General features: G+C 40.2%; 1 protein-coding gene across 1 annotated transcript; it reads left to right on the top strand.

Moving 5' to 3' along the window:
* Positions 1–1,977: 1,977 nt before the first annotated feature.
* On the top strand, positions 1,978–23,956 carry Ssrp (structure specific recognition protein). The gene is made up of 14 exons (XM_076206523.1): positions 1,978–2,135; positions 7,514–7,699; positions 7,830–8,045; positions 9,542–9,717; positions 9,836–9,971; positions 13,144–13,247; positions 14,636–14,764; positions 15,658–15,832; positions 19,550–19,666; positions 19,960–20,129; positions 21,472–21,556; positions 21,827–22,039; positions 22,802–23,104; positions 23,756–23,956. The coding sequence occupies exons 1-14, from the start codon at positions 2,073–2,075 to the stop codon at positions 23,831–23,833; spliced, it is 2,151 nt and encodes a 716-aa protein (XP_076062638.1). The 5' UTR covers positions 1,978–2,072; the 3' UTR covers positions 23,834–23,956.
* Positions 23,957–25,942: the final 1,986 nt, after the last annotated feature.

Raw genomic sequence — 25,942 nt, 5'->3', positions numbered from 1 at the left:
TGATAGGGAACATGGGCAGGTTACACAAGGTAATCCATCTCAAAACTCTGATTTTTTTTTTTTTTTTAAGAAATGGCAAGATTTTATGGATATTTTTGTGGGTTTTCTGGATCATACAAGATATCACCGCACAAGCCTGGAAACGCGTGGAGTTGTATAATGTTCTTGACACACACACACACAACTCGAGGCGCAGTTGGTAGAGTTCCCGGCTGCCACTACAGTTGTCCGGGTTCAAATCCCGCCCAGGGTTGAAATGATATAAGTACCGCTGCGCTACGGATTGTTACTCCAACTCTCATGAGCTCTGCTTCGGTTCTCTTCAAATTGGCTAACTTTGCACGTCTAGAGCACACGTCTTCAGTGATTTTATTTCATATAATATACTGTATATATATATATATATATATATATATATATATATATATATATATATATATATATACGTGAAGAGCTGGAGTCCAGGAACCATTGTTGGAAAGAATGTAAACATTGAATTCATCGGTCGTGGCGAGCAGACGTGTGCTGATTGTGCTACAAGTGTTATGAACTGACAAACGAACTATTTTTTTTTATTTTATTCTATTTATTTGTTTATTTATTTATTTTTACAATTTGGCTTTACCCTCAGCAATGGTGGACCCACCCTGCTATGTTTGTAGGAAAAATTATGGGCAGCCAATTAAATGGATTGTCCGTGTGGAAAGTGGACGATTCTGAAGTGTTTCTCCTTGGGCGGTGTGACGTCAGAAGACGTACAATGGGTGACATGGACCTCTGAATCATGCTACAGATAATGCACTACAATCATACAATGAGGAAGAAACTAAATGAGCTTAAGAAAATAATAGAGAAAAATTCTAATAAAGTTGATAAAACGTATCAGTGATGGGGAAACAGTTGAATAAAATATTTAACGATGTTGATGGGAAGAAGGAGAAGGAATTTGCTGGTTAAGCAGTAGTGGGGAAGTAGAGTTGTCGACTGCGTGGTCAGATGTTGCAAACTTAAGCAGAAAACTGCTAAGCAGAATGTGCTACTGATGTAAGCAAATAACGATAACTCAAAGGTAATAGATCTTAAAAATGAATTACCCAAGGCATTGGGGGATACACAAATCTGTGATGCAAGATTCCTGCCTAGAGGAAATATTGTCATGATCTTTACAAATTATGATAATGAAGTAAGGAATAAGGCAATCTAGAACTTGAAACTTCAAAATCTGGATAAAGTTACAATATAATGCAGTTAAAAATATAAAGCTTAGAGTTACGTTGTGTAATGTACACAAAGAAGAAAAAACTTTGTAGTAAATTTCAATAGTAGGAATGAACACTTGAATTCGATCCAAGGCATCGAAGCTAAGCTCGAGGTGACGTTTAGTAAACCGGCGGTAGGACTAGGAGACATCAAGCATTATATTTTCAAGTATTTTTAAGGAAGTTAATCCACAAAAACCTGGACAAAGTTAACCTCGAATGAGGTGTATATATAGCACGGGATAGATATCATGCTTTAACTTGTTTTCGTTGTCAAAGATATAGACATAAACAAAATACTTCCAAAATGAAGAATGAAGAACCTACATGCTTAAAATTGTAGTTACTGTTTACCAATGACAGAAAACGAAGCGGTATCTTATTTTATCTGTTTTCTTTGTCATTGTGTAAATTTTATTATAAGATTTTTCTTTATACAATATAGGATACTTTATGCTATCTAGGTAAAACTCTAGTCAGATTTTTCACATTCGTAAGGCAGACAGAAAAATACAAATGAAAGAAAATAATAAGTTGTTAAAATAATGGCTTCAAATTTAGATAAATTAATAAAGGGAAGAAATAAAAAAATAATAAAGAAGAGACACCATTTGGATCAAACGGCCTGCAGAAGAGAAAACAATGAAATAATGTAAGGCAGAGGTGAAATTAAAAAAATATATATAATAAGAATATAAGTAGAGGGATCGACACAAAGGCAGGGCTACCAACTATTCGTAACGTACTGTCTTCCCGGTACAAACAACAACATAGGAGAGCGTGATAATAAGTGAAGGAAGGGAAGATATAAATATGAAGGAAGAAACAACGGGTCTTGACTACAATGACGTTACTTTGGAATCTATGGGCACTATGGTAAGTGATATAATTAGTAATTTTGCCAAAGACGTAGGAAATGATACACAACGAAGGATTATCAGTGCTGTAGACTTCCCGCGCAAACGCGTAGACCAAGTAGATGCAATGTAATATTTATTTTACAAGTTACACAATTGCCTTTAATTATTAATATAAAATAGGGAATATAAGTTTGAGCCCCTGAGGTTGAGCACACGGGTTTGATATTATGAGAATGAACTCCACGAGTATTGAGAGGTTGACACTGAAGTTCAGTCTGAACCCGCACTGCTGTGAAGCATTGATGATTTAAACGTATTTATTAGGAATAGGTATATTAAGTACTCTCGATTATATACCACCCTTTATTAAGGATCAGTGTGACTATTTGCAGTTAATTGGTGATTAAAGGGTTCTGTTCTGGTATTACAGAAACCCTTTATTCGCTTTTCTTCATCTGAAAGATTATTTTCATTATAATTATCATTGATTATCATTATGGGATGGTTGCATTTGATTAGGTTGGATTAGCCAAGTAGGTTGGGTTACTGTTCTGTTAGGTAAGAAGCTATTGTACAATGTAAGATGTATGTTAGATATGTGTTTTGTGAGATTCCGGAATTTACAGATTAAAAACATGCTAAGATGCTTACCAACCTTCTAGTTTCAGGGATAAATAGAGGTCCATCCCCCCCCCCATCAACAATCAAGGATGTGCATGAAATTACATTTTTAAATTTATAGTGTGATTGATGCAAATCTGATGTTCATTATCATTATGGTATTTTTTTTTTAGAAGTGCACACAAACACATGATATAGCATTAGAAAAATAGATATTAATTTGGTAAATTATAATACATCAATCAATGTAATAAATATTTTTCTTGGTGGAAATCAATAACAGAATACATTCCTAAAAGCTATGCACAAATGAATGAAGTTGAGTCGACTCCGTTTGACGCCATCTTTGTTTTGATAGATTCAGAGACCAAAGATGGTGATGACATCCCTGGATCTTGCCCACTGCCCTGGGTTAGAAATAATGTCGCAAGACACAGCAAATCCACTCCAATGTGGTTGGTCGAAACACTGAAAACATTGGTGTCTTGGGTAATATTACCCAAAACACCAAGAAAACATTACAGAAATATAAATTATAACATTTACATTAGTGGTATTCTATCATAAGAAAAGTTAGGTCTGTGTATTTACTAGATGTTATTGAAATCAGAGAAATTGAAGAGCTTTGGGTACTCTGGTCATGCTCTTGAGTGTGTTGTTTGACAAACAGACAAATATAGTTATGACTTCAACATTATAAAGAAATGGTAGAAAATTTCATTCTACCCTACTTGACTGGCAGGGATTTTGTCCACTGGGATTATGTCATGTATTCCTAAGGGATTCCCCATGCCCCATCTCACCTATGTCAGTGATATGTTTTTAAATTTTATGAGCTATTAGCAATAAACTAACATAATAGAAATAAGAAAATTGTATTTACATTACAACTGTGCTGCCACCTTTTGTTGGTCACACAACACTAAAACGGCAGGAGCAGAGGTCATCCAAAACATTCTGATTTCTATCTGATTTCAGTAAGTAATGTCTGGTAAAGACACTAACATAACTTTTTTTAACGATAGATTACCACTAAGGCCATATAAAGAAAAATAGTTGGTAATTTTCCCTGTCTACCAATAAAAATACTCCCTATCATATTATTTATTTTATTTATTTTTTCATCATATTTATTTTAATGTATTATTATTATTACTTCATTTATTTTTATTTATTTTTTTAAATTTATATTTATTTGCCACCTAATTTGTGACAAATAATAATGAATAATGATGATAAAATTGAGAGTATTATTATTCATACTTGGGTTTATTCTTCCATTAAATTATGGCTGTTTCAGAAAATATTACAGGCCTTACATTGTAAACTTAAATAATACTCTTACAATTTATCTTGTAGAGATCTTAAAAGATTACTGCAGGAACTGACTTTCCAGGAAATCCTTGGATCAAGGCAACTTTGAAAATCGTTTTTAATTTCTTTAAATTATTTCACTAGTAATTCGCGTGTAATCTTGAAATAATGTTAGTGTGTTACCCCTTAATTTTCTATTGCAAGGGTATTTTTTATGTGAATGCTGAGGAGTGTCATCAAATGATAAACTAGATTTTCATTAAAAAAAACGACTCCCAACCACTGTTGTAAAATTGAAAGGATGATCAACAGCTAGATGTTTTCATCTGGCCTAAATGTTATTATTTATAGTTTTGTAACGTTTTCTGGGTGTTTTGGGTCGCAAGGTGTTTTGGATGTTTGGAATGGCCCCTTCAATGATATTGGCAGGAAAACTAATAAATTTTGGTTAAATGACATGAGAATTGCCTAGGTAGAAATATAATGTCATTATGACATCTTTGAGTAAAAAATAGGCAAGTATCCAAGTCAACCTAGCCTAAATATGTAATGATATTTGCATACATGTATCTGTACTTTTTTATGACCTGTTCTTTCTATACAATTTCGTCTCCTTACAATATCACTGCAGATAAATTATGAGGGTGCTGTTTGATTTCTCAAACAGTTGCATTCATCATCTTGGCAATCATGGTTTATGTGGATGAGCATGTTTGGTAACAAAAGGGAGTGCACCAGGTCCGTAGCCACGGGGGAGCTATGGGTGGGCTTAGCCCCCAAAATTTATTTTTACTCAAAAGTATTATAAATACACTACACCAGAAAACTTACAAAAAATAAGCTAAATTTAAGGTGAATTTGTGATACATGATGTATATACATAATATATATGTGTGTGTGTGGGCACAGCACAGCAGGAGCCCCCCCTAAAGCATGATTAGCCCCCCCAAAATTTAATTCTTGGCTACGGCCCTGGAGTGCACATATTCTTATCTGGTGGGGTACATGGAGAGGCACATGGAAGCTGTACACTGCTGATGCATTAGGCATAAGGAATAATGTCGGGAAAAGAAAGGATAGATGTAAAGATTGGAAAGTGGGTCATAGCAGCTAGGGAAAATAAACATTAAAAGACTCGTACTATGGAGTAAAGTATTAGAAGACAATCATAAGTTCACCAAGATGGGGAGTAAAAGCTGTTTTAGATTATGATGTATTAGTGACAGATATACTTGATCTGGTAAGGAATTCCAAATGGATAAACATCTTGCATTAAAGAACTTTCTTCATAATTCAAGTTGGTGCCTTGTGTGAGCAATTTTGAATTGATGTCCCTAAGTGGCAGAGAACACAGGACAAGGGAAAAGCATACTGATTGAGTAGGAGGATGACCATGAAAAATCTTGTAATAGTTAATGAGATCATGCCAAAATAACCTACCCTTAACTGAGAACAAGTTTAATACTCATAGTTTCATTGAGTAGTGCAAATTTTCCAGACCCCAAATGCTTTTAGTCCATCTATGGTGCACAGATTCAAGCAATCGTTGGTCTAGAGTAACCTGTATTTCAAATTGAAGAAGCATATTCTATTAAAAGGGAAATATGCAAGATATATAGTGGGACTATAAAGGAAGCTTCATGATTAATTGTAGCTTTAAGAATACCATTTTGACAGGCAGCCAGCTTTTTGAATAATACTACTCAGATGTATTTTCCTTCATAGGGATAGGATAGCCATTTAAATAATACTTACCTTTGTAATTAATAGTGTTCCAAGGTATTGATTTCCTGATGAATCTTAACCTCTTCGATACAATGACTCCTACGTAGGCATCATGAGGTGTGAGTGGGTATACAAGGATGCCAACATTGGCTTCTTGATTATATTTATTTTGTAATTGTAGCAGAGCCCCCAAATTCTGTGAACTGGTTTGATCACATTTTCTGTGTTTATTATTACTCATTTTGAAAAAAAAATGAGTCTAAGAGGCTGGTAGATAAAAGTAGACAAGTAGGTATATGGAGGGGTTGGTAGCAGGAATTTCGTTTTTACGAGTTAGATGTTTTGAAAACAATAGCCATAAAGGAGTTGCATAATCTCGCTCACCATCTAAAGTTTATAAACAGGGTACAGATTTTGATGCTGAGGTGACAGTATGTTAACTAAGCCATTCCGCTTGGATGTTGAGATTGCTTGTGTAAGCAGTATTGTTGATGGTGTAAGAGTCTTTCTGATTGGAGGAGGAAAATTTTATTGGTGCATGGGAGAAAAGTCACGCCTTAAAGGGGAGGCACTTATTTCTAACAATCAAGATTATTGCATGGATTAAGTAGTCATGTTGGAGCAGAGATGGCTTAGTGAGTGGATTGGGGACCCCAGGCAAGAGTCCTCTGGTGTACCTAAGACAGTAACGTTGTAGAGAATTAGTGAAGAAGAAAATCAGAAAATTTAGTTCAGTTTAATTCACCCCCATTGAGAAACATTACTTTGTAAGCAAGTTATGGACATACTTAAGGAAGAAGAAAAATGAAAGTGAAGAAATATATCATAGATGGGAACAGTTAAACTGAATTGAACCAGTGATCAAGGAGAGATGGGAACTGAAAGTGATGGGGTCGTCAATGAGCATTGCAGCAGTGACTATCTTTTATAACTCGAGTAATGTGATGCGTTGTACATTTAAGAAAAGTTTATGTAATTGATGAGTTGCTCTAGGATGGGTGTCAAACTCTAATCCTTTCGAGGTTATGGTCTTCAGGGCCGTTAAAGTTGAAAATAAATAGAAATAAAAAGTAAAAGTTATTAGGTCTTGTCTTAACAGTATAGTTACATTTTCCTCAGTTATAACAATTATAGTACTTAAGGTGAAAAATCTCTCTAGAATATGATAAATGATTAGACATATACTAGACCTCTACAGAAGAATTACCCCTTGTGATAACCTCTACCCCCCCAACAGACTGATTGCCAATAATATTTCACACCCAGAAGCTTGTCATAATGTGCAGTCATTGTGGCTGTTACTACATGCATTCTATGGATCAGTTATCAAAATAACAAACTAATTTCTCTTCAATCTTGTCTGCCATTGGTCAGGCATAGCTGCCAGCAAACTGGCCACTGGGATTGCTCTTATTGGGCTAGATGCATCTTTATCCTGCAGAGAACCTTGCTTTTGTGAATTCAACATTAGTGTAGATAAAGAACTTGTTATAATTTTAATATCCCCTTAATTCCATAGAATTAAATGAACTCAGATCACAGGATTACCATCTATGGTGTTTGTATGTATATATACATATATGTGTGTGCGTGTGTTCTTTTTTCAGACTTAACAAATTCTATTCCAGTAAAAACCAGATCATTTTGTTCAGGTGAAGGGGAAGTTGGCATTAATTATTTTAAGATGTATTGTAAATTTTGCTTCCAGTCTATTAATTGTTTCAAATTTTACAGGTGCCCGTCAGATTGAAAATAAACGACCAAGGATTGACATACAAGAATGTTAAAACTGGCAAAGTAGAACAGTTGCCATCAAGTGACATTGAGGTGATCAATTGGCAGAGGCTGGCTGGAAGTTATGGTATACGAATATTCTCAACAAACGGTACTCTATACCGTTTTGGTGGCTTCAAAGATGCGGTGAGAATGCCATGTATGGCACATTCATTTCAGTATTTGTGATAAGATATTTTGATAGTAGATACATGTCAAAGTTTTGAATATAATAATTATGGAAATGGGTAGTTTTAAAAAATCATGTTAAAAACAGGAACAAAGTAAGTTGGAAAAGTTCTTCAAGAACACGTACAGCAAAACAATGACAGACAAGGAGTTTAGTGTGAAGGGATGGAATTATGGATCTGCAAAATTTGATGGTTCGTGCCTTTCCTTTGAGGTCACCACTTTGCCAGCGTTTGAAATTCCTCTCAACCATGTCTCAGGCTGTGTTACTGGTAAAAATGAAGTAACTTTGGAGTTCCATCAGGTAAGTTAAGAATTTTCTTAATTGTTTCTGCTTTATAGTGGATTTGATTTGTGTTTGGATGCTTGCTTCATATGAAAATGGGGACCTGCTCTTCAAGACAGGTATTGGATTCTTGTGGCCACACTTCTGAGTGATTGGGGATTTTGTGGTGGTTTGTGACACACACACACACACACTCACTCAGTGGCGCAGTTGGTAGAGTTCCTGGCTGCCACTACAACAGTCCGGGTTCTAATCCCACCCAAGGCTGAAATAATTTCAGTATTGCTGCACTGCAAGCCACTACTCCAACTCTCATGGGCGGGGAGTTGGGTGTGTGTGTGTGTACGATCATAGCATTACCCATAAATCGGTCATGTATGAGCTCTGAGCTCTTCTGGGAGAGAAATAGCTGTTGATCACAAGTCTAACATGTGATCCAAGACCATGGTGAATCACAGACACATAAACTCAAGTCACTTCCCCAGATATGTATTGTGTACTTAACCTCACTCTCAAGCCACAATCAATATGGGAATTAGTTCAGGATCACCCCTCAGATTACCTCCCAATAAAAATCACTGGAACTGTAGGGAAAATCAGTCCTACCTTGAGGTGGGGGAAGGTGAATAGGCTATACAAGAGCAAAATGGAACAACTACACAACAAAATTTGAAAAGTGCCTTAGAAACTTTGATATAACCTTGTACCCCAGTATAGAAAAGACAATTTTCCTCCATCCCTTGCCTCATATGACCCCTCATATTTAAAACTATCCACTTCCATTGATGACTTTCCCTGGCCTTTCTCCTTTAAGACTTACCTCCAGCTTACTGCCACCCTCACCTATTGAGCATCTCATCACCTTGCTTTTAACAACTTCTACTTTCAACTTCCTCCTATCGCATTCCTTCCCAGACTCTATCACCAACTGCCACAGACTCTCCTCTGACTCAGCCACAATCCCAATGTCGTCAGCAAACCTGCCCGCCTCCCACTTTCCTCCAGTCTTTTCAACTATCTACAGTCCTGTGTGCATCACCCTTACCTTTACCTCCCGTAATACCCCATCTATGTACACATTGAAAATTCATAACGACATAAGGTCATAACTTAAAACATGGCACATGCCTGCCTTCACCTTGTACACCCAAAATAAATTTGTTGTCCTTCCAATCTTTGAGCTTCATGGATGGTTCATGTCAAGCCTCAGCCACACTGATTAGGTGAGAGGCAAGACTTGAAACTTGCGTAGCAGGCCCAGACAATTGGAACTGGTTTACCCATGGTGCCTAACCCCCCCCCACACACACACACTCCTTTCTCTTCATCCACATTCTTAGAACCAATAAGAACTTCCCTTCAGATTATGTCATGTCATTTCTTTGTCCATTTACATTAGAACAGTAGCAGTAATGATTCAGTTGTGAACATAGGCTATTGCACAGGACATAGTTAGGTTTGATATCGTTGCTCATGTATATGCATGAATTTTATAAAAGTGCTTGTCTTAACAGCATGATGATGCAGCTGTATCCCTGATGGAGATGAGATTCCATATCCCATCATCAGAACTGGCAGGTGATGATCCGGTGGAGAACTTCAGAGAACGTGTTATGGCCAAAGCTTCAGTTATCACTGCCACTGGAGATGCCTTGGCCATCTTCCGGGAAGTTCAGTGCCTCACTCCAAGGTAAGGCCGGGTGATTCATACATGGTAAGATTGCTTAATTATTGGATTTATTTTTGTATGATTATTTTCATTGGAAATCTAAAAATCCTGTAGTGAAGTTTTGCTTCTCCTTTGACAGAGGTCGTTACGACATCAAGGTGTATCCGTCATTTATCCAACTCCACGGTAAAACATTTGACTTCAAGATTCCCATCACAACAGTTTTACGTCTTTTCCTTCTCCCTCATCAAGACCAGAGGCAACATTTCTTTGTGGTATGTCTGAGCTCATATTTTGTTTTTGTATGCTAAAAGGGTGAATACTTGTTTGATGGTAGAATTAACTTCATCTCTTCTCATGTTCTAATGTTTGATAAAAAATTATGAGGATGTAATGAAAGGAATAGTGGGGCATCATGGTTTGCTCATGTGTGCTGGAATTCCATTCCTCTTCCACTTCTTGAGCAGAATCTCCCTTTGAATTTGGCAAATGTCCCCGTGATGATGCGGTTCACTAGGAAGAGTGAGTGAGAGAGAGAAAATAGAGAAGAGAAAGGTCTATTCATATACCAAAAGCTTTTTTTCCCATTAGCTACCTCATGCTAAGATGAGAGGGAGGGTGGGGGTGTGTGGAGTGTATTTAGGGATGGAATGGGTGGAAATGAATTTATGCCTTTTCCTTTTTGGCTACCTCCTTTGTAAGGGGGGAAAAGCCTTGGTATATGTATGTACCTCCCTTTACTTTAACCCCTTCCATACGGTGCTGCACACGTAGGCGTCATGGACTTAGATCTCGGTGGCAGCAGCCAATGCCAGCCGTACGACGTGTCGTAATAATACTCGCATCATAAAATATAGTCACCGCTTATATCGATCGTTCTCTCTTCACCCGTGAATTTTGATAACCATAGAAAATGCGATTACAAAAGAATTAGAAAGAATGTCATTATGGAGGGGCGACTACAATAAATATAATCAAGACGCCGATATGGCAGCCTAGCGAATACACTCGCTCCCCATGACGCCTACTTGTGCGGCACCGTATGGAAGGGGTTAAAGGGAAGTAGCTAATGGGATGGAATGGGTGGGAATGATTTTATGCCTTTTCCTTTTTGGAGAGTGATGAATGAGGAGAATGGAGGAGAAATAAGGAAGGATGAGGTGAAGGCAGTTGTTAAGATGATGAAAGCAGGTAAGGCACCTGGTCTGGATGGTTGCCATGCGGAATGTCTGAAAAAGGGAGGTACAGTGATGGTGGACTGGTTGGTGAGGTTATTTAATGTTTGTTGGAGAGAGGGTAGAGTGCCGGAGGACTGGAGGAGTGCCTGTATAGTTCCTCTTTACAAGGGAAAGGGGAACAAGTGTGAATGTAGTAGTTTCAGAGGGATTAGCTTGTTGAGTGTAGTTGGGAAGGCTTATGGGAGGATCTTGGTTGAGAGGATTAGGAGAGGAACAGAAGGAGTAATTGGTGAGGAACAGTGTGGATTTAGGACAGGTAGAGGTTGTGTAGATCAGATCTTTGTGGTAAGACAGATATGTGAGAAAGCTATAGGAAAGGGGAAGGATGTTTTTTTGGCTTTTATGGATCTAGAAAAGGCTTATGATAGGGTGGACAGGAAGGCACTGTGGGAGGTTATGGAGATATACGGGATAGGAGGAAAGCTTCTGGGACCTGTCAAGAGTTTTTATGAGAATAGTAGAGCTTGTGTCAGGATTGGAAATGGAGAGAGTGAGTGGTTCGAGGTAAAGGTGGGACTTCGTCAAGGATGCGTTATGTCGCCCTGGCTGTTCAACTTATAAATGGTTGGGGTGGTGCGAGAGGTAAATGCAAGGGTAGTGGGCAAGGGATTGGAGATGGTTAAAGAAAATGGAGAAAAGTGGGAGGTGAGCCAGCTGTTGTTTGCGGACGACACTGCACTTGTGGCAGGATCGGAGGAGGGACTGAGGAAGTTGGTGGCGGAGTTTGGGAGAGTCTGTGATAGAAGAAAGCTAAAGATAAATGTGGGTAAAAGTAAGTTGATGAGATGTACAAGGGGTGAAAGTGGCGGTAGACTGGAAGTGAGTATTAAGGGAGAGCAACTGGAGGAAGTGGATAGTTTTAGATACTTGGGTGCAAATGTGGCAGGGAAGGGTGGAGTGAAAGTGGAGGTAGAGTGTAGATTGAGAGAAGCGAGTAAATGCCTTGGTGGATTGAAGAGTGTAATGAGAAATAGACATTTGGGAATGGATGCTAAAAGGAGACTGTATGAAGGAGTGATTGTGCCAACAGCACTGTATGGGTCAGAAACATGGAACATAAGAGAGGAAAAGAAAGGAGTTTGAATGTGTTTGAGATGAGGTGTCTGAGAAGTATGATGGGGGTTACTAGGCTGGATAGAGTGAGAAATGAGGAGGTGAGGAGGAGAACAGGGGTGGAAAAGGAGCTGGGAGACAGGGTTGATGAAAGAATATTAGGATGGTTTGGACACATGGAAAGAATGAGTGAAGAAAGACTAGTAAAAGAGGTGTGGAGGGAGTGAACATGAGGGGGCGTCCTAGGATGAGGTGGATGGATGGGGTGAAGGGGGCTTTGGGGAAGAGGGGAATGTCTGTTGAGGAAGGACGGGTGAATGGAGAATGGTTGTATATGGATGATGTTGTGATTGCATGAGGTGAAATGGGCGGGTGGATGGGGGGTGAGGTAGTATGTGTGAGCAAAATTTGACGGAGCCCGAAGGGATTTCTCCCCGTCCTCTCATTTTATGCAATGGGGGGACGGAGAGGGGGGGTCGCCGATTTAAGGAAGCGGCCTTGCTGTGGATGTGCTGTGTCTTGCGACACTGCTTCTGACCCAGGGCAGTGGACAAGGTGCAGGGATGACCCGTCATTCAGGAGGTGCTCAGATGGGAGGGAGGGTGGAGGGGTGTGGAGTGTATTTCAGGGATGGAATGGGTGGGAATGATTTTATGCCTTTTTCTTTTTGGCTACCCCCCTTGTAAGGGGGAAAAAGCATTGGTATATGTATGTATGTATGTTCCTTTTTGGCTACCTCCCATGTAAGGGGAAGCCGCTGGCCCTTTCTCTTTACATTTTCTTCTCTTTCTCTTCTTATTCTTATATCTCTCTTACTCTCCCTGGAGGTGAGTTCTATCAGGTCAGTAAAATTGTGGAGTGGAAGAAGAAAGGAGGTTTGTATATAATTAAATAATAATGAACCAACTCTCGCTGTTAGGCCTGGCTGTGGAAGTGCTGTGTCTCATTGCATTAGCAGGGGACATGAATGAATCCTCATCTTTGAGGTCCTAAGAAGCAAGAGGATTAGGAAGATTGGATGGGTGTGGGGTGGTTGGGTGCCTTTGGTGTTTGTGTAAGAAATATGTAGATTGAATAAATGTTCATATTTTTTCATATGCAGATGAATGACTTGGCCACATTTTATATGATTGTTAAGCTAATGTGATCATTGCAGGTGTCTTTGGATCCACCCATCAAGCAGGGTCAAACAAGATATCCATATCTCATCATGCTCTTCTCGAATGATGATACAGATGTAGTTGAACTTCCCTTATCTGAGTAAGTACTGTACAAGTTGTAGCATTTATGTGTGTGTATATATATATATATATATATATATATATATATATATATATATATATATATATATATATATATATATATATATATATATACCCAAACCTTAGGGTCCTGGTCGGAAAACTCCCAGACCCTCTTATGCCTTTACTTTTTCGTTTAGGAATGTCCCCTGTGGGGCTACAAGGAGAAGGATGCCTAGTCCCACTCCCAGTCCCTTTCTTCTCGCCTCTTACGATCCAAGTGGAAATACTTGGTGGCAGTATTCTTTTCCCCCACCACAGGGAATTCCCCCACCACAGAAATTGAATACTCAGAGAAATGGTACAGGACAGCAGCAAGGGGTTGGGGGACAGCATAACGGAGGGACAGTCGTAGTATAAAAGTGTCATCATTTCTCTATGAAGAGTTTTCCTCTATCATAGACAAAATTATGTGTGGCTCTGGTCCATAGGGGCACCCCATATAGACCCTAAAGTATCAACTGCATGCTACTTTGCCACAATAACAAGCAGCCAATACCCCAGACGCAGCCTAAAGGGACTTCTCCCCGTCTTCTCCTTTTATGCATGGAGGGACGGAGAGTGGGGGTCACCGATTTAATGAAGCGGCCTTGCTGTGGATGTGCTGTGTCTTGCGACACTGCTTCTGACCCAGGGCAGTGGACAAGGTGCAGGGATGACCTGTCATCCAGGAGGTGCTAAGATAAGAGGGAGGGTGGAGGGGTGTGGAGTGTATTCAGGGATGGAATGGGTGGGAATGATTTTATGCCTTTTCCTTTTTGGCTACCTCCCTTGTAAGGGGGAAAAAGCCTTGGTATATGTATGTATGTATATATATACCAAAAGGCTCAGTCTCCATTGTTAGGGGGTTGGACTATTCATTGCATCCATCAAACCATTACCCATTCCACATCTATCTAATACCCATTTGTTGCCCATTTTATGTTAAATCCTTATAAATGAAGGGTCACATTACCCACCTTATCCACCGTACTTCCAAACTAGCTCACCCCTGCCCTTTAGCATCATTTCAGCTTTAATTCATCCATCCTTCTTCTCACAAACATACTGCCGGTCTCCTCCATGACCATGCAAATTTTATGACCCAATTACTAGAGTTCTGGTTATAGTGTTTCCAGACCCTCTTATCCCTGGGTTTTCCAAGGAGCAAAATACAGAGGGGAGATTCCCTGGTCCCTCTTGGTCTTGTTTAGTTGCCTGAACAACTGAAAAAACACAGCATGCCATTGAATTTAATGTAATTTTCTTATGTAAAATGCATGGTGTGGCTTGGGCATTTTTTAGTAGTTTTGTTATAACTTTTCTGGTGTTCAAGATATCTGAATTTTGTGTCGCTTTGGTTTATAGGGAAGAAATCCAGGAGAAATATGAGGGACGTATGGAGAAGGAGATCACTGGCCCTCAGTATGAAGTCATCAGTAAGATCTTTAAGGGACTTGCCAACAGGAAGGTCGTCACTCCAGGAAGCTTCATTGGGTGAGTAGTCTGTTGCCGTAAAGTTGTTCAAAATGTGTCGTAGGACCTGCACTTCTGAAATTTCATCATTGTTTATAATTGTATTATAGATTAGTAATGAAACAGTTTGAGGGAGATCAGGGAGATAAGGTTTCTAGGTGGTGCATTATGTGGCCTAGATGAGTACGTTATTTACTGGAAATTTGCTGTCCGAGTGGGTTAGTATTGTTATTTGCAGCAATGGTCAGGGTGATGGCAGTTCGAACCCTGCTGCCAGTGAGGTGGACAATAAAGTTGACTGTAAGAGCTGTAATACCAAAAACTTCTTGAACCATTGTTGTAGGGGAATGAAGGTTTGTAGTACAATAATAATAATAGTCTCCTGAACTTTCACTGACTGGAAATGGACAAGTCCACAGCAGCCAGCAACAGTCCTCAGGGCTTCCCACAGAGGTTCTCTGGGAAGAAATATTGGACTGTTTTCTGTGTTGTATTGATGTGGAACTATTTACATATCACCAGCTAAAAGTAGTAGGAGTAACATTTGCAGGTTGTCAGCCGTTATGTGTAATAAGGTGTAAGAAGTACAGTTAAAGTTAATTGGGAAAACTTGGGCCCAGTAGAGAGACTAAGTGTCAGCTTCTTGGGACTGTGCCTAATGGAGGTGAAAAGGGTTCATGGATGATTCCATTGGCCATTGTGCAGGACCATCACTAACAGGATCCCATTAGTGGTCCCAGGATTTGCAACTAAGGAAGCTGTACTTGTTGAATTTATAAGATTCTTCTTCTTCTTTTTCATCATCATCATCTTTGTCTTATGATGACAACTTATCCAGATATCTTTATCTCTTACTTTTGTTCACTCCAAATTCATCACTGCAATTGTTAACTTTATTCTTTTATCGTTTATAGACACTCTGGAACTCCAGCCATTGGGTGTTCGTACAAGGCAGCTGCAGGCTACGTGTATCCTCTGGAACGTGGCATCATCTATGTGCACAAACCACCAGTTCATATTAGATTTGATGAAATTGGATCTGTAAACTTTGCAAGATCCGGTTCCACTACCCGTTCCTTTGACTTTGAGGTGAGTGACAAGTTTAAGGAAAAGGTGTGGGATGTCGTTCTTGGGAACATATATGGAATGGGATGCTCATGAATCTTATGTACATATATATACATACATATACCAAGGCTTTTTCCCCCTTACAAGGGGGGTAGCCAAAAAGAAAAAGGCACAAAATCAATCCCACCCATTCCACCCCTGAATACACTCCACACCCCTCCACCCTCCCTCTTATCTTAGCACCTCCTGAATGACGGGTCATCCCTGCACCTTGTCCACTGCCCTGGGTCAGAAGCAGTGTCGCAAGACACAGCACATCCACAGCAAGGCCGCTTCATTAAAAAACATATATATACCAAAGGCTTTTTCTCCCTCACAAGGGAGGTAGCTAAAAAACAAAGACGTAAAAACCACTCCCCTATTCCCTCCCTCTTATCTTGGCACATTGGCACATGAATCTTAGGATAGCATAAAAGATGGCAGTGCTGTTTTACAAGTTTAAACATGAAGTTTATTTTGTTATATCTGTCTATATAACAATGGCTTCTTTCTCTTTATAAGGGAGGTAGTCAACAGCATGCACCCACCCCCATCCACCACCACATTTGTTTCCCTCATGTCTTAACTCCCCTTGGAGTAGGGCCAGCAGCTTCATTTACACAGTAACCCTGCCTCCTCATCCTGTTATGCAAAAAATAGGGAAGATGAGCCAAAATCTTTTTGGGATACATAGATTATCACTCCACTTGCACTTATCCCCTGCCTTCTCCCTTCCCTGTGCAACAGACATTCCCCTTTTGCTCAAAGCCCCTTTCACCCCATCCATCTACCTCATTCTTAATCTTCCTCTGAAGTTCACATCTCAGTTCTCTGCACTATTTTTTCCTCACTCATTCTTTCCATGTAGGGTTTTGACATAGAAGACTAGAGATGGGTGTGGGTGGAAAAGGTTGTAAGTGGAATTTAAATTGATGTGCCTCAAAGGGATTTCTCCTTGTCTTCTCTGTTTTCACATGAGGGGACAAGGAGGGAGGATCATAATGTAAATGAAGCAGCTGACCCTGTTTTGGATGTGGTGTGTCTTGCTGCATTGCCTCTAACCTACAACATACATATACCAAGGCTTTTTCCCCCTTACAAGGGGGGTAGCCAAAAAGAAAAAGGCATAAAATTATTCCCACCCATTCCATCCCTGAATACACTCCACACCCCTCCACCCTCCCTCTTATCTTAGCACCTCCTGAATGACGGGTCATCCCTGCACCTTGTCCACTGCCCTGGGTCAGAAGCAGTGTCGCAAGACACAGCACATCCACAGCAAGGCCGCTTCATTAAATCGGCGACCCCCCCCTCTCCGTCCCCCCATTGCATAAAAGGAGAAGACGGGGAGAAATCCCTTCGGGCTGCATCAGATTTTGCTCACACGTACTACCTCACCCCCCATCCACCCGCCCATTCCACCTCATGCTATCACAACATCATCCATATACAACCACTCTCCATTCACCCCTGTCTTCTGTCCTCTCCCGTCCTTCCTCAACAGACATTCCCCTCTTCCCCAAAGCCCCCTTCACCCCATCCATCCACCTCATCCTAGGATGCCCCCTCATGTTCACTCCCTCCACATCTGCCTTCCACACCTCTTTTACTAGTCTTTCTTCACTCATTCTTTCCATGTGTCCAAACCATCCTAATATTCTTTCATCAACCCTATCTCCCAGCTCCCTTTCCACCCCCGTTCTCCTCCTCACCTCCTCATTTCTCAAACACATTCAAACTCCTTCTCTCTTCTTCTCTTATGTTCCATGTTTCTGCCCCATACAGTGCTGTTGGCACAATCACTCCTTCATACAGTCTCCTCTTAGCATCCATTCCCAAATGTCTATTCCTCATTACACTCTTTAATCCACCAAGGCATTTACTCACTTCTCTCAATCTACATTCTACCTCCACTTTCACTCCACCTTTCCCTGCCACATTTGCACCCAAGTATCTAAAACTATCCACTTCCTCCAGTCGCTCTCCCTTAATGCTCACTTCCAGTCTACTGCCACTTACACCCCTTGTACATCTCATCACCTTACTTTTACCCACATTTATCTTTAGCTTTCTTCTATCACATACTCTCACAAACTCTCCCACCAACTTCCTCAATCCCTCCTCCGATCCTGCCACAAGCGCAGTGTCGTCCGCAAACAACAACTGGCTCACCTCTAACCTAGGCAGAGGATAGAGATATCCCTCTATCCACAAGGGTGAAACTGAAACAGGAGAGAGGTGGGTGCATGCCTTGACTGGCTATCACTCTTTGGTTATTCCAATTATTTTATATAGGTTTAGTGGGATGGGGACAATAAAAAATATATAAAAAGTGGTCATGTGTAGGAATGAAAACAGATTGATTGTAGTCAGTACTGAAATGTGTACGAGGGACGTTCAATAAGTAATGCCCCTCACCCATTTCCCATAGCAATAGAGCAACGAAACTTGGCACATTCATTAGTCTTTCTCTACATAGGAACCACCCAGAGTTACACATTTCTCCCATCGTTTGATGCAGCTCTGGAGACCGTTTTTGTAGAACACCCCAGTTTGGTCCTCCAACCACGACGTGACTTCAGAAATCAAGGCTGCATCATCTAGGAAACGCTTTCCTTTCAAAAACAACTTCATGGCTGGGAAAAGGTGAAAGTCAGAGGGTGCAAGGTCAGGAGAGTAGGGGGGATGGGGGAGAATTTCATAGCCACACGCCCATGCTTCTGATCTGGCGACATGCGAGTTGTGGACCGGAGCGTTGTCCTACAGGAGGAAGACACCTTTGCTGATCTTACCCCACCTTTTGATTTTGATAGTTTCTCTTAATTTCCTCAAAAGTGAAGCATAATAGGCTCCTGTAATTGTGGTACCCATTACCAGGAAATCTGTCATCACTACTCCATCCTGGTCCCAGAAGACTGTGAGCATGGCCTTGCCAGCGGAGGGCTGCACCCTTGCCTTCTTTGGAGGTGGTGAATCTAAGTGCTTCCACTGCATTGACTGGGCTTTGGTCTCTGGATCATAGTGATGGACCCAGGTTTCATCCTGTGTAATCAGTCTTTTGAAAAACTTTGATTCATCTTCTTGGCACATCTCCAAATTCATCCTCGAGCACACAACACGTTCTTGCTTCAGGAAAGGTGTGAGCAACCTGGGGATCCATCTGGCAGACACCTTATGCATATACAAATGATCATGAATGACTGTTTCTACAGAACCTGTACTAATCTTGAACTCTTGGGCTATTTGGCGAATAGTAATGCGTCGATCTTCCAAAATGGCAGCCTCAACTTGACGGACAGATGCCTCATCAATGGCAGAAGGGGGGCGACCAGGTCTGGGAGCTGTTTCCACAGAGTTCCAGCCATGTTTGAATTCACAATGCCAGCGTTTTACAAGGTCATAGGATGGGGCATCATCACCATAAGTTTCTTTCATTTCATCAAAAGTCTCCCGTGGTGTGCGTCCTTTCAAATATAAAAACCAGATCACAGCTCGGCATTCAACAGGTTCCATTTCACACCTGACTCAGTTCAAACACCTGTAAATATAAAACCACAATTAGTTCTAAGCTCTTATTTTCCACATAACCCAAAATTTCAGCTAGATTGGACAATTGGAAGGGGGTAAGGGGCATTACTTATTGAACGCCCCTCATACTATTTTGTTGATCAACATTTTATTTAAATTTTATTTTGACAGATTGAGCTCAAGAACAATACAATCCAGACTTTCAGCAGCATAGAAAAGGGAGAATATACCAAACTCTTCGACTATGTCAACAAGAAGAAGCTGCGTATCAAGAATAGAGGCAAAATGGTTTGTATCAAAATGTTTATTGAAGTACTATATATGAAGGAGACAATTAGACTGTACATTAGCCCATTTGTTTTGTCACTGTTGATTATAAAGCTGAATAGCTCAGTACAGTACTTGATATGGATTTTTGTAGTGTCTTGCAAACAAATATATTTATATATTTATAGACATGATGATAAATTAACATTTCCTAATATTACATGTTTTTTGAAACTATGAAATTTGCTGTGATTTCACATTTTTCATGTAATAAAGGCATCTTTGGTATATTATGATTTTACGTGTGTTCACAGGACCAAATGTCATACAAGGATGACTTTGGTGATAGTGACGCTGATGAGCCTGACCATTACATGAACCGTGTCAGGGCCGAGGCTGACGAACGAGGAAATGACAACAGTGACTCCGAGGAAGACGATGAGGACTTCGCTCCTGGAGAAGAGGGTAGTGATGTGGCTGAGGAGTAAGTTTTATTTGTAATTATTATAGTTTCATTTATTTATTATGATGAGAAGGGGTGTGGGCAAATGTAAATCAGTTGTACAAGAAATGAAGATGGTGGCTGGTTAAATGTGAGTTTGACTGGTGAGGTGCTGTGGATGTGGAAACTTTTAAGAAACTATGATTACATGTAGTGAGTGAAATAGGGAAGTTGAACTGTAGGACAATGGGAACAAGTAAATGTCAGGAATGAGTGGTGAAGTGTTATGAGAGTATGAAATGAAGGAGTTACTGTGAACAGAGTTGTGTATGGAGTGAAAGACTTGTAACTTTAGGGATGCAGAATGGAAGAACATCTATATGTTTTGGAAATATAAGTGGTTTGAGGAGGGATAGAATAAGAAATATGGTGGCAAAACATAGGGTGGAAAGAGTTGTCAAATTAGGTAGATCAAAGAAATACACACATACGTGCGCACACACACACACACACACACACACACACACACACACACACACACACACACACACAGCAAGAGAGAGATAATTACAAGGGCTGTAGCCATCCAAGTGCATAGACTAACCCCCACTCATTTGTTTTCCTGTTGTCTTGGTTCTTCAGTGGTGATATTTTAACACAGCCCAAAGGGATTTCTCTTTGTCTTCTCTATTTAATGCATTAGGTGATGAGAAGGGAGGGTCACCATGTAAATAAAAGAACCTTGCTGTGGATGTACTGTGTCTTACTGCATTTCTTCTGACCCAGGCAGTGGGCAAGAGACAGAGATGACCCTTCATCCATGAGGAGCTAAGATGAGAGGGAAGCACTGGGTGGTGGATGGAAGAAGGGGGGGGTGGGTGCATACCTCCCTTATAAGGGGGAAGATGCCCTTAGCTTATATATAGGAAATACATGCTCTGGATATAGAAATACACACACACACACACACATACACAGATATATATATATATCAAAGGGCTTTATCCCCCCTCTTAGGAAGGAGTTTGCATAGATCTGTTCTATTTTATATACCAAGGACTTTTTTCCCGATGTCGCCAAGTCAAAAGGCATATGCCCACTCCCACCCGTTCCACTCCTATCCACCTTTTTCTTCTTTTCATCTTGCTCCTTATGGAGCTCCAAGGCCTGTACCCTTCCAGAACCTATTCATTGCACCTCCCGTGTTAGCATCTTGTGGATAAAGGAGCCGAGTCCCCTGCCACACTGCTCAGGTTGTAGGCAGTACAGTAAGACACAGCACTTCCATGGCAGGGCCTGACAGTCAGAGATGGTTTGTTTTTTGCTGATTTATGTTAAGGCAACCCTTGGCTTGGTTTTAAATAGACTTTTCTTTCTTGTCCAGGTTTGATAGTGATGCATCTGACACTTCATCAGATGAGGATTCTGAAGGAGGTGGAGAGAAGAAAGAGAAGAAGGAGAAAGTCAAGGTTAGTCTTTGGTGAAGTGTTTGGTGTTGGGTTTTTTGATTTGCTAGTTTTACCCAGCCATAACTTTTATTTTGTATAAGATGTACTCTCCCCTTTTTCTCAATCTCCTTTTCATATTTGTCCCCTTTTCTCATTCTTCCCCTTACCCCCGGGTCTTCATATGTGTGTGTGTGAAATGTATGTGTATTTAGATACTTATATTTGAAAGAGGAAAGTTCCTTTGAGATATATATATATATATATGTAATGGTCCTGTCCTTTAATTTTTAGAAAGAGAAGAAAGCCAAGACTGTGTCAGAAAAGCCAAGGAAAAGGAAACCCAAAAAGGAGAAGGATGAGAACAAGCCTAAACGTCCCCAGTCGGCCTATTTCCTGTGGTTGGCAGAGGTCAGAGAGCAGATCAAGGAAGAGAACCCCGGCATCAGCATAACCGAGATCACAAAGAAGGCCGGCCAGATGTGGAAGGAAGTCAAGGATAAGAGTGTAAGTGAACTTGACTTGATTGGGAATACCTTCTCTACCATTAGGGTACCACACAAAGTGAGATTGCCTGGCATTAAACAGAACTGAATAGAAAAAGTACCCCTCATTATGAAAGGTTGATTGAGATAGGCCTAACCACATCACTAGTGGTAGTGTGTCACACTTTTGCTCTTGTAATGGGTTCACTTCCCAAGTAACTTTTTATATATATATATATATATAATTTTTTTTTTTTTTTTTTTTTTTTTTTTTTAATAACTTTTTAGTACTTTACATTTTTCAGTACTGACATTAATTTCTCATTCTTGGTTGCACACAAAAATAGTGTCAATCTTTTTGCAGTAGTGTACAGTTTTCATTTTTGTGCGTTTGTTTATGGGGGCGTTAGATAGTGGTTATGTGTGATTGATATTTGGCACAACCCAAAGGGATTTCTCCATCTTCAATGTTGCTGCATGAGGGAATGGAGAGGGGTGGTAGCAGTTTAAATGAAGTCTCCTAGCTATGGATGTACTCCATCTCGCCGCATTGCTTTTGACCCAGAGCAATGGGCGAGATGCAGGTATAACCTGTTATCCAGGAGGAGCTAAGATGTGAGGGAGGAGTGGTGAATGGGAGTGGAGTGGGTGGGCATGAAATTGGTGAGAGTGGAATTATCCCTTTTAGCTTTGGCTACCTCCCTTGTAAGGGGGAAAGACTTGTTTGGGATATGTATGTATGTTTGTTTACAGGAATTAATATTCTTTCTATTACTGATGGCAGAAATGGGAAGCCTTGGCTAAGGAGGCAAAAGAAAAGTATGATATTGCCATGAAGGAATACAAGGCATCCGGAGGAGGTGCTGCTGCAAAGACGAAAGCTAAGAAGACCCCACAGAAGGCGTCTGCTGCTTCTGCTGCTGCTGCTGCTGCTGCTGCTAGCGTATCACCCTCTAAAGCTGGTTCAGGAGGTAGCTACAAGTCCAAGGAATATATCTCTGACTCAGATTCGGAGGATTCGGAGGGCGGAAAGCCGGATAAGAAGAAGGCCAAGAGGGAGCCAAAGGAAGAGAAAGATGTTAAGAAGGTAAGAAGAGTAGTACAGTATTTGTTGTAGCATTTGTTTAATCACATAATGTTTCATTATTTTAAGGAAACCAGACACTAAAAAAAGTTAAATAGCTAAAGTTTATGCACATTCTTTGAAAAAAAAAAACAATTGTGGTAGCACATCGCTAATATACTCATATGGTTCTTGCCTACTGGCCTTAGTGTAGTGTTACTTGTCAGAGAAGGATGTTTATCCTTGAAATATCAGGTAAAGATAACTGCTGCTGTCAATACTAGAGAAGAGTCGAGGTCAGCTGACCCACAGCTTACCAGCATTTCACTGTGCTGTATTGTGATCCTCTTAGAGATACAATATCTGCTTGTTGATATATACATACATTTACCAAAGAAGGGCCTTTCTCCCTTTCAAGAGGGGTGGTCCAATCAGAGCACATACACACACCCTACACTATTCTAAATTAGTTGATAATGGTGACAATATATAGGATAATGGTCATGGTACAAAACTGTTAGTTGCCAAAAAATGCTTTGGATGTAATATCTAACTTCCATCATAGTTAGGAACTTTGCTACCATTCCACTTAACCAAGTTCATGCAGAAGTGTTGTGGTATTTTGAAAGTAAATTGGAGATTGGAAAAATAATTATTATTGTTTTGCGTCAACAGGAATCCAAAGAAGAGGAAGAGGAGGCGGCCTCCACTCCAGATGAGTCGAGTGAGGGCGAGGAATCTGGTTCAGAATAAAAAAAATACCAGATGGATGTTGATGGACCAAAATGGCTATATTCTTTCATATAGATACTGATAAACATATGTGCTTATTTATATTGATTAAGGGTTTTGAATAAACCATTTCTTTTAAACTTGTATTATGTGTCAGTATCCTGATAATTTTTGTTATCTTTTAACCCATATAGTGTTAGCCCATGCTGGTGTGGGCCAATTTCCGATTTTTTTATTTTTTGCATAATTTGTCTTAGACAACGTAAAATGAAGATATAGCATGAGGAGTGGAGGTGGAGGTAGAATGTAGGTTGAGAGAAGCAAGTAAATGTCTTGGGGAATTAAAAAGTAATGAGAAATAGAGATTTGGGAATGGATGCTAAGAGGAGATTGTATGGAGTGATTGTGCCAGCAGCACTGTACAGGGCAGAAACATAGAACATAAGAGAGGAGGAGTTTGAATGTGTTTGAGATGAGGTGCCTAAAAAGTATGATGGGTTACTTCGCTGGATAGAGTGAGGAGAACGGGTGGAAAAGGAGTTGGGAGATAGGGTTGATGAAAGAGTATTGAGATGGTTTGGACACATGAAATTAATGAGTGAAGAAAGTCTAGTAAAAGAGGTTTGGAAGGAGTGAATATGGGGGGAGCGACCGTTTATGAGATGAATGGGGTAATAGGGGGAATTGGGAAAGAGGTGAATGTTTGTTGAGAAAGGACAGAAGATAGGGGTGAATGGAGAATGGTTGTGTATGGATGATGCTGTGATGCATGAGGGGAGTATGTGTGAGAAATAAATTTATGCAGCTTGAAGGGATTTCTCCCCATCTTTTCCGCATGAGGGGATGGAGAAGGGGGGTCGCCGATTTAATGAAGCAGCCTTGCTGTGTCTTGCAAAACTGTTTCTTACGCATGGCAGTGGGCAAGATGCAGGGATGGCCTGTCATCCAAGAGGTGCCAAGATAAAAGGGAGGGAGAGTGGAATATGTTGAGGATGGAATGAGTGGAAGTGGATTTTTATGCCTTTGATATTTGGCTACCTCGTTTGTAAGGGGGAAAAAGCCTTTGGTATATGTATGTATGTATAACATGAAAAAGGTAATCACAGGTGAACGTGTCTTGCTTCCGTGACCAATGTCAGCATGAGATCAGGAAGACTGTATGTCTACAGTAAGAGAGTTGATAGTAAAGTGGTAAATTTACTGTATTCTGCCCCTCTCGTTCACATTTTCCATGCGTATTATGAAAGATATAGGCCGTACCTATAATTATTATGCATATATATATACTATCTTTATGGATTTAAGCACCTTGTGAATGTAATTAAAAAAAAATAGGTGATGAGAGAAACAGCATTAAAACTGCAAAAATTTTACCCAAAACACGAAAACATACTGCAGTTCTCCCACAGTGCTGTAGTGTTATAATGTTACGAAAGGGTGTAGAGGAGACCTCTGTCGAGTCTTTTTTATAGTGTCGACCCATGACATCAGAAATATGTAGTGTACAGCGGGACATTTATAAATCGTCAAAATTCTATATAATTGGATTCACAAAGGCTGGAATCACTGTACAATTGCCATGTCTTGTGGGGATGTATGAAAACCACGCAGCTCACCCAAGCCAAATTGTTAGGAAGGAGCTGCTATGGCAACCATCAGTGTTAAATTAATGCCATTGATGCTCAAGCTAGTTGAATGTTGCAGCATTAAATTAATGCCGCTGATGCTGTACAGGTTAAAATTTAAATCAAGTTTAAGAATTTTACATTTGGAGAAAAGTAACCCAATAACCTGTGCTATCACATGTTCAAAACTGTAGTTCTTCATATGACCAATTTGTAGTAACTAAGGCTGAGGATATAGAATCATTTGTACCTCTGATGTCTGAAGAATGTATGATGAGGTGATTTGGGCATGTGGAAATCGGAATTGTTACCCTATTATGCAACTACACCCAACGAGTTGACCCAAACATTCCGCTTTGGCCAGACTTTATTCATTCATTGGGTTACGGGCCCGCCAACTTTGGAAAACCCGAAATCAAAAGAATATAAAAAACGGCGAAATTCCTCTTTTATTTACGCCAAACTGCCGACTGGCGCTGGTATAACGATAATGATCGAAGAAAAA

This window comes from Oratosquilla oratoria, chromosome 23, assembly GCF_046742065.1.
Source record: "Oratosquilla oratoria isolate Oo_2021 chromosome 23, ASM4674206v1, whole genome shotgun sequence".
Lineage (NCBI taxonomy): Eukaryota > Metazoa > Arthropoda > Malacostraca > Stomatopoda > Squillidae > Oratosquilla > Oratosquilla oratoria.
Note: the sequence above shows the minus strand (reverse complement) of the source record. Positions and strands in the feature narration are given on the sequence as shown.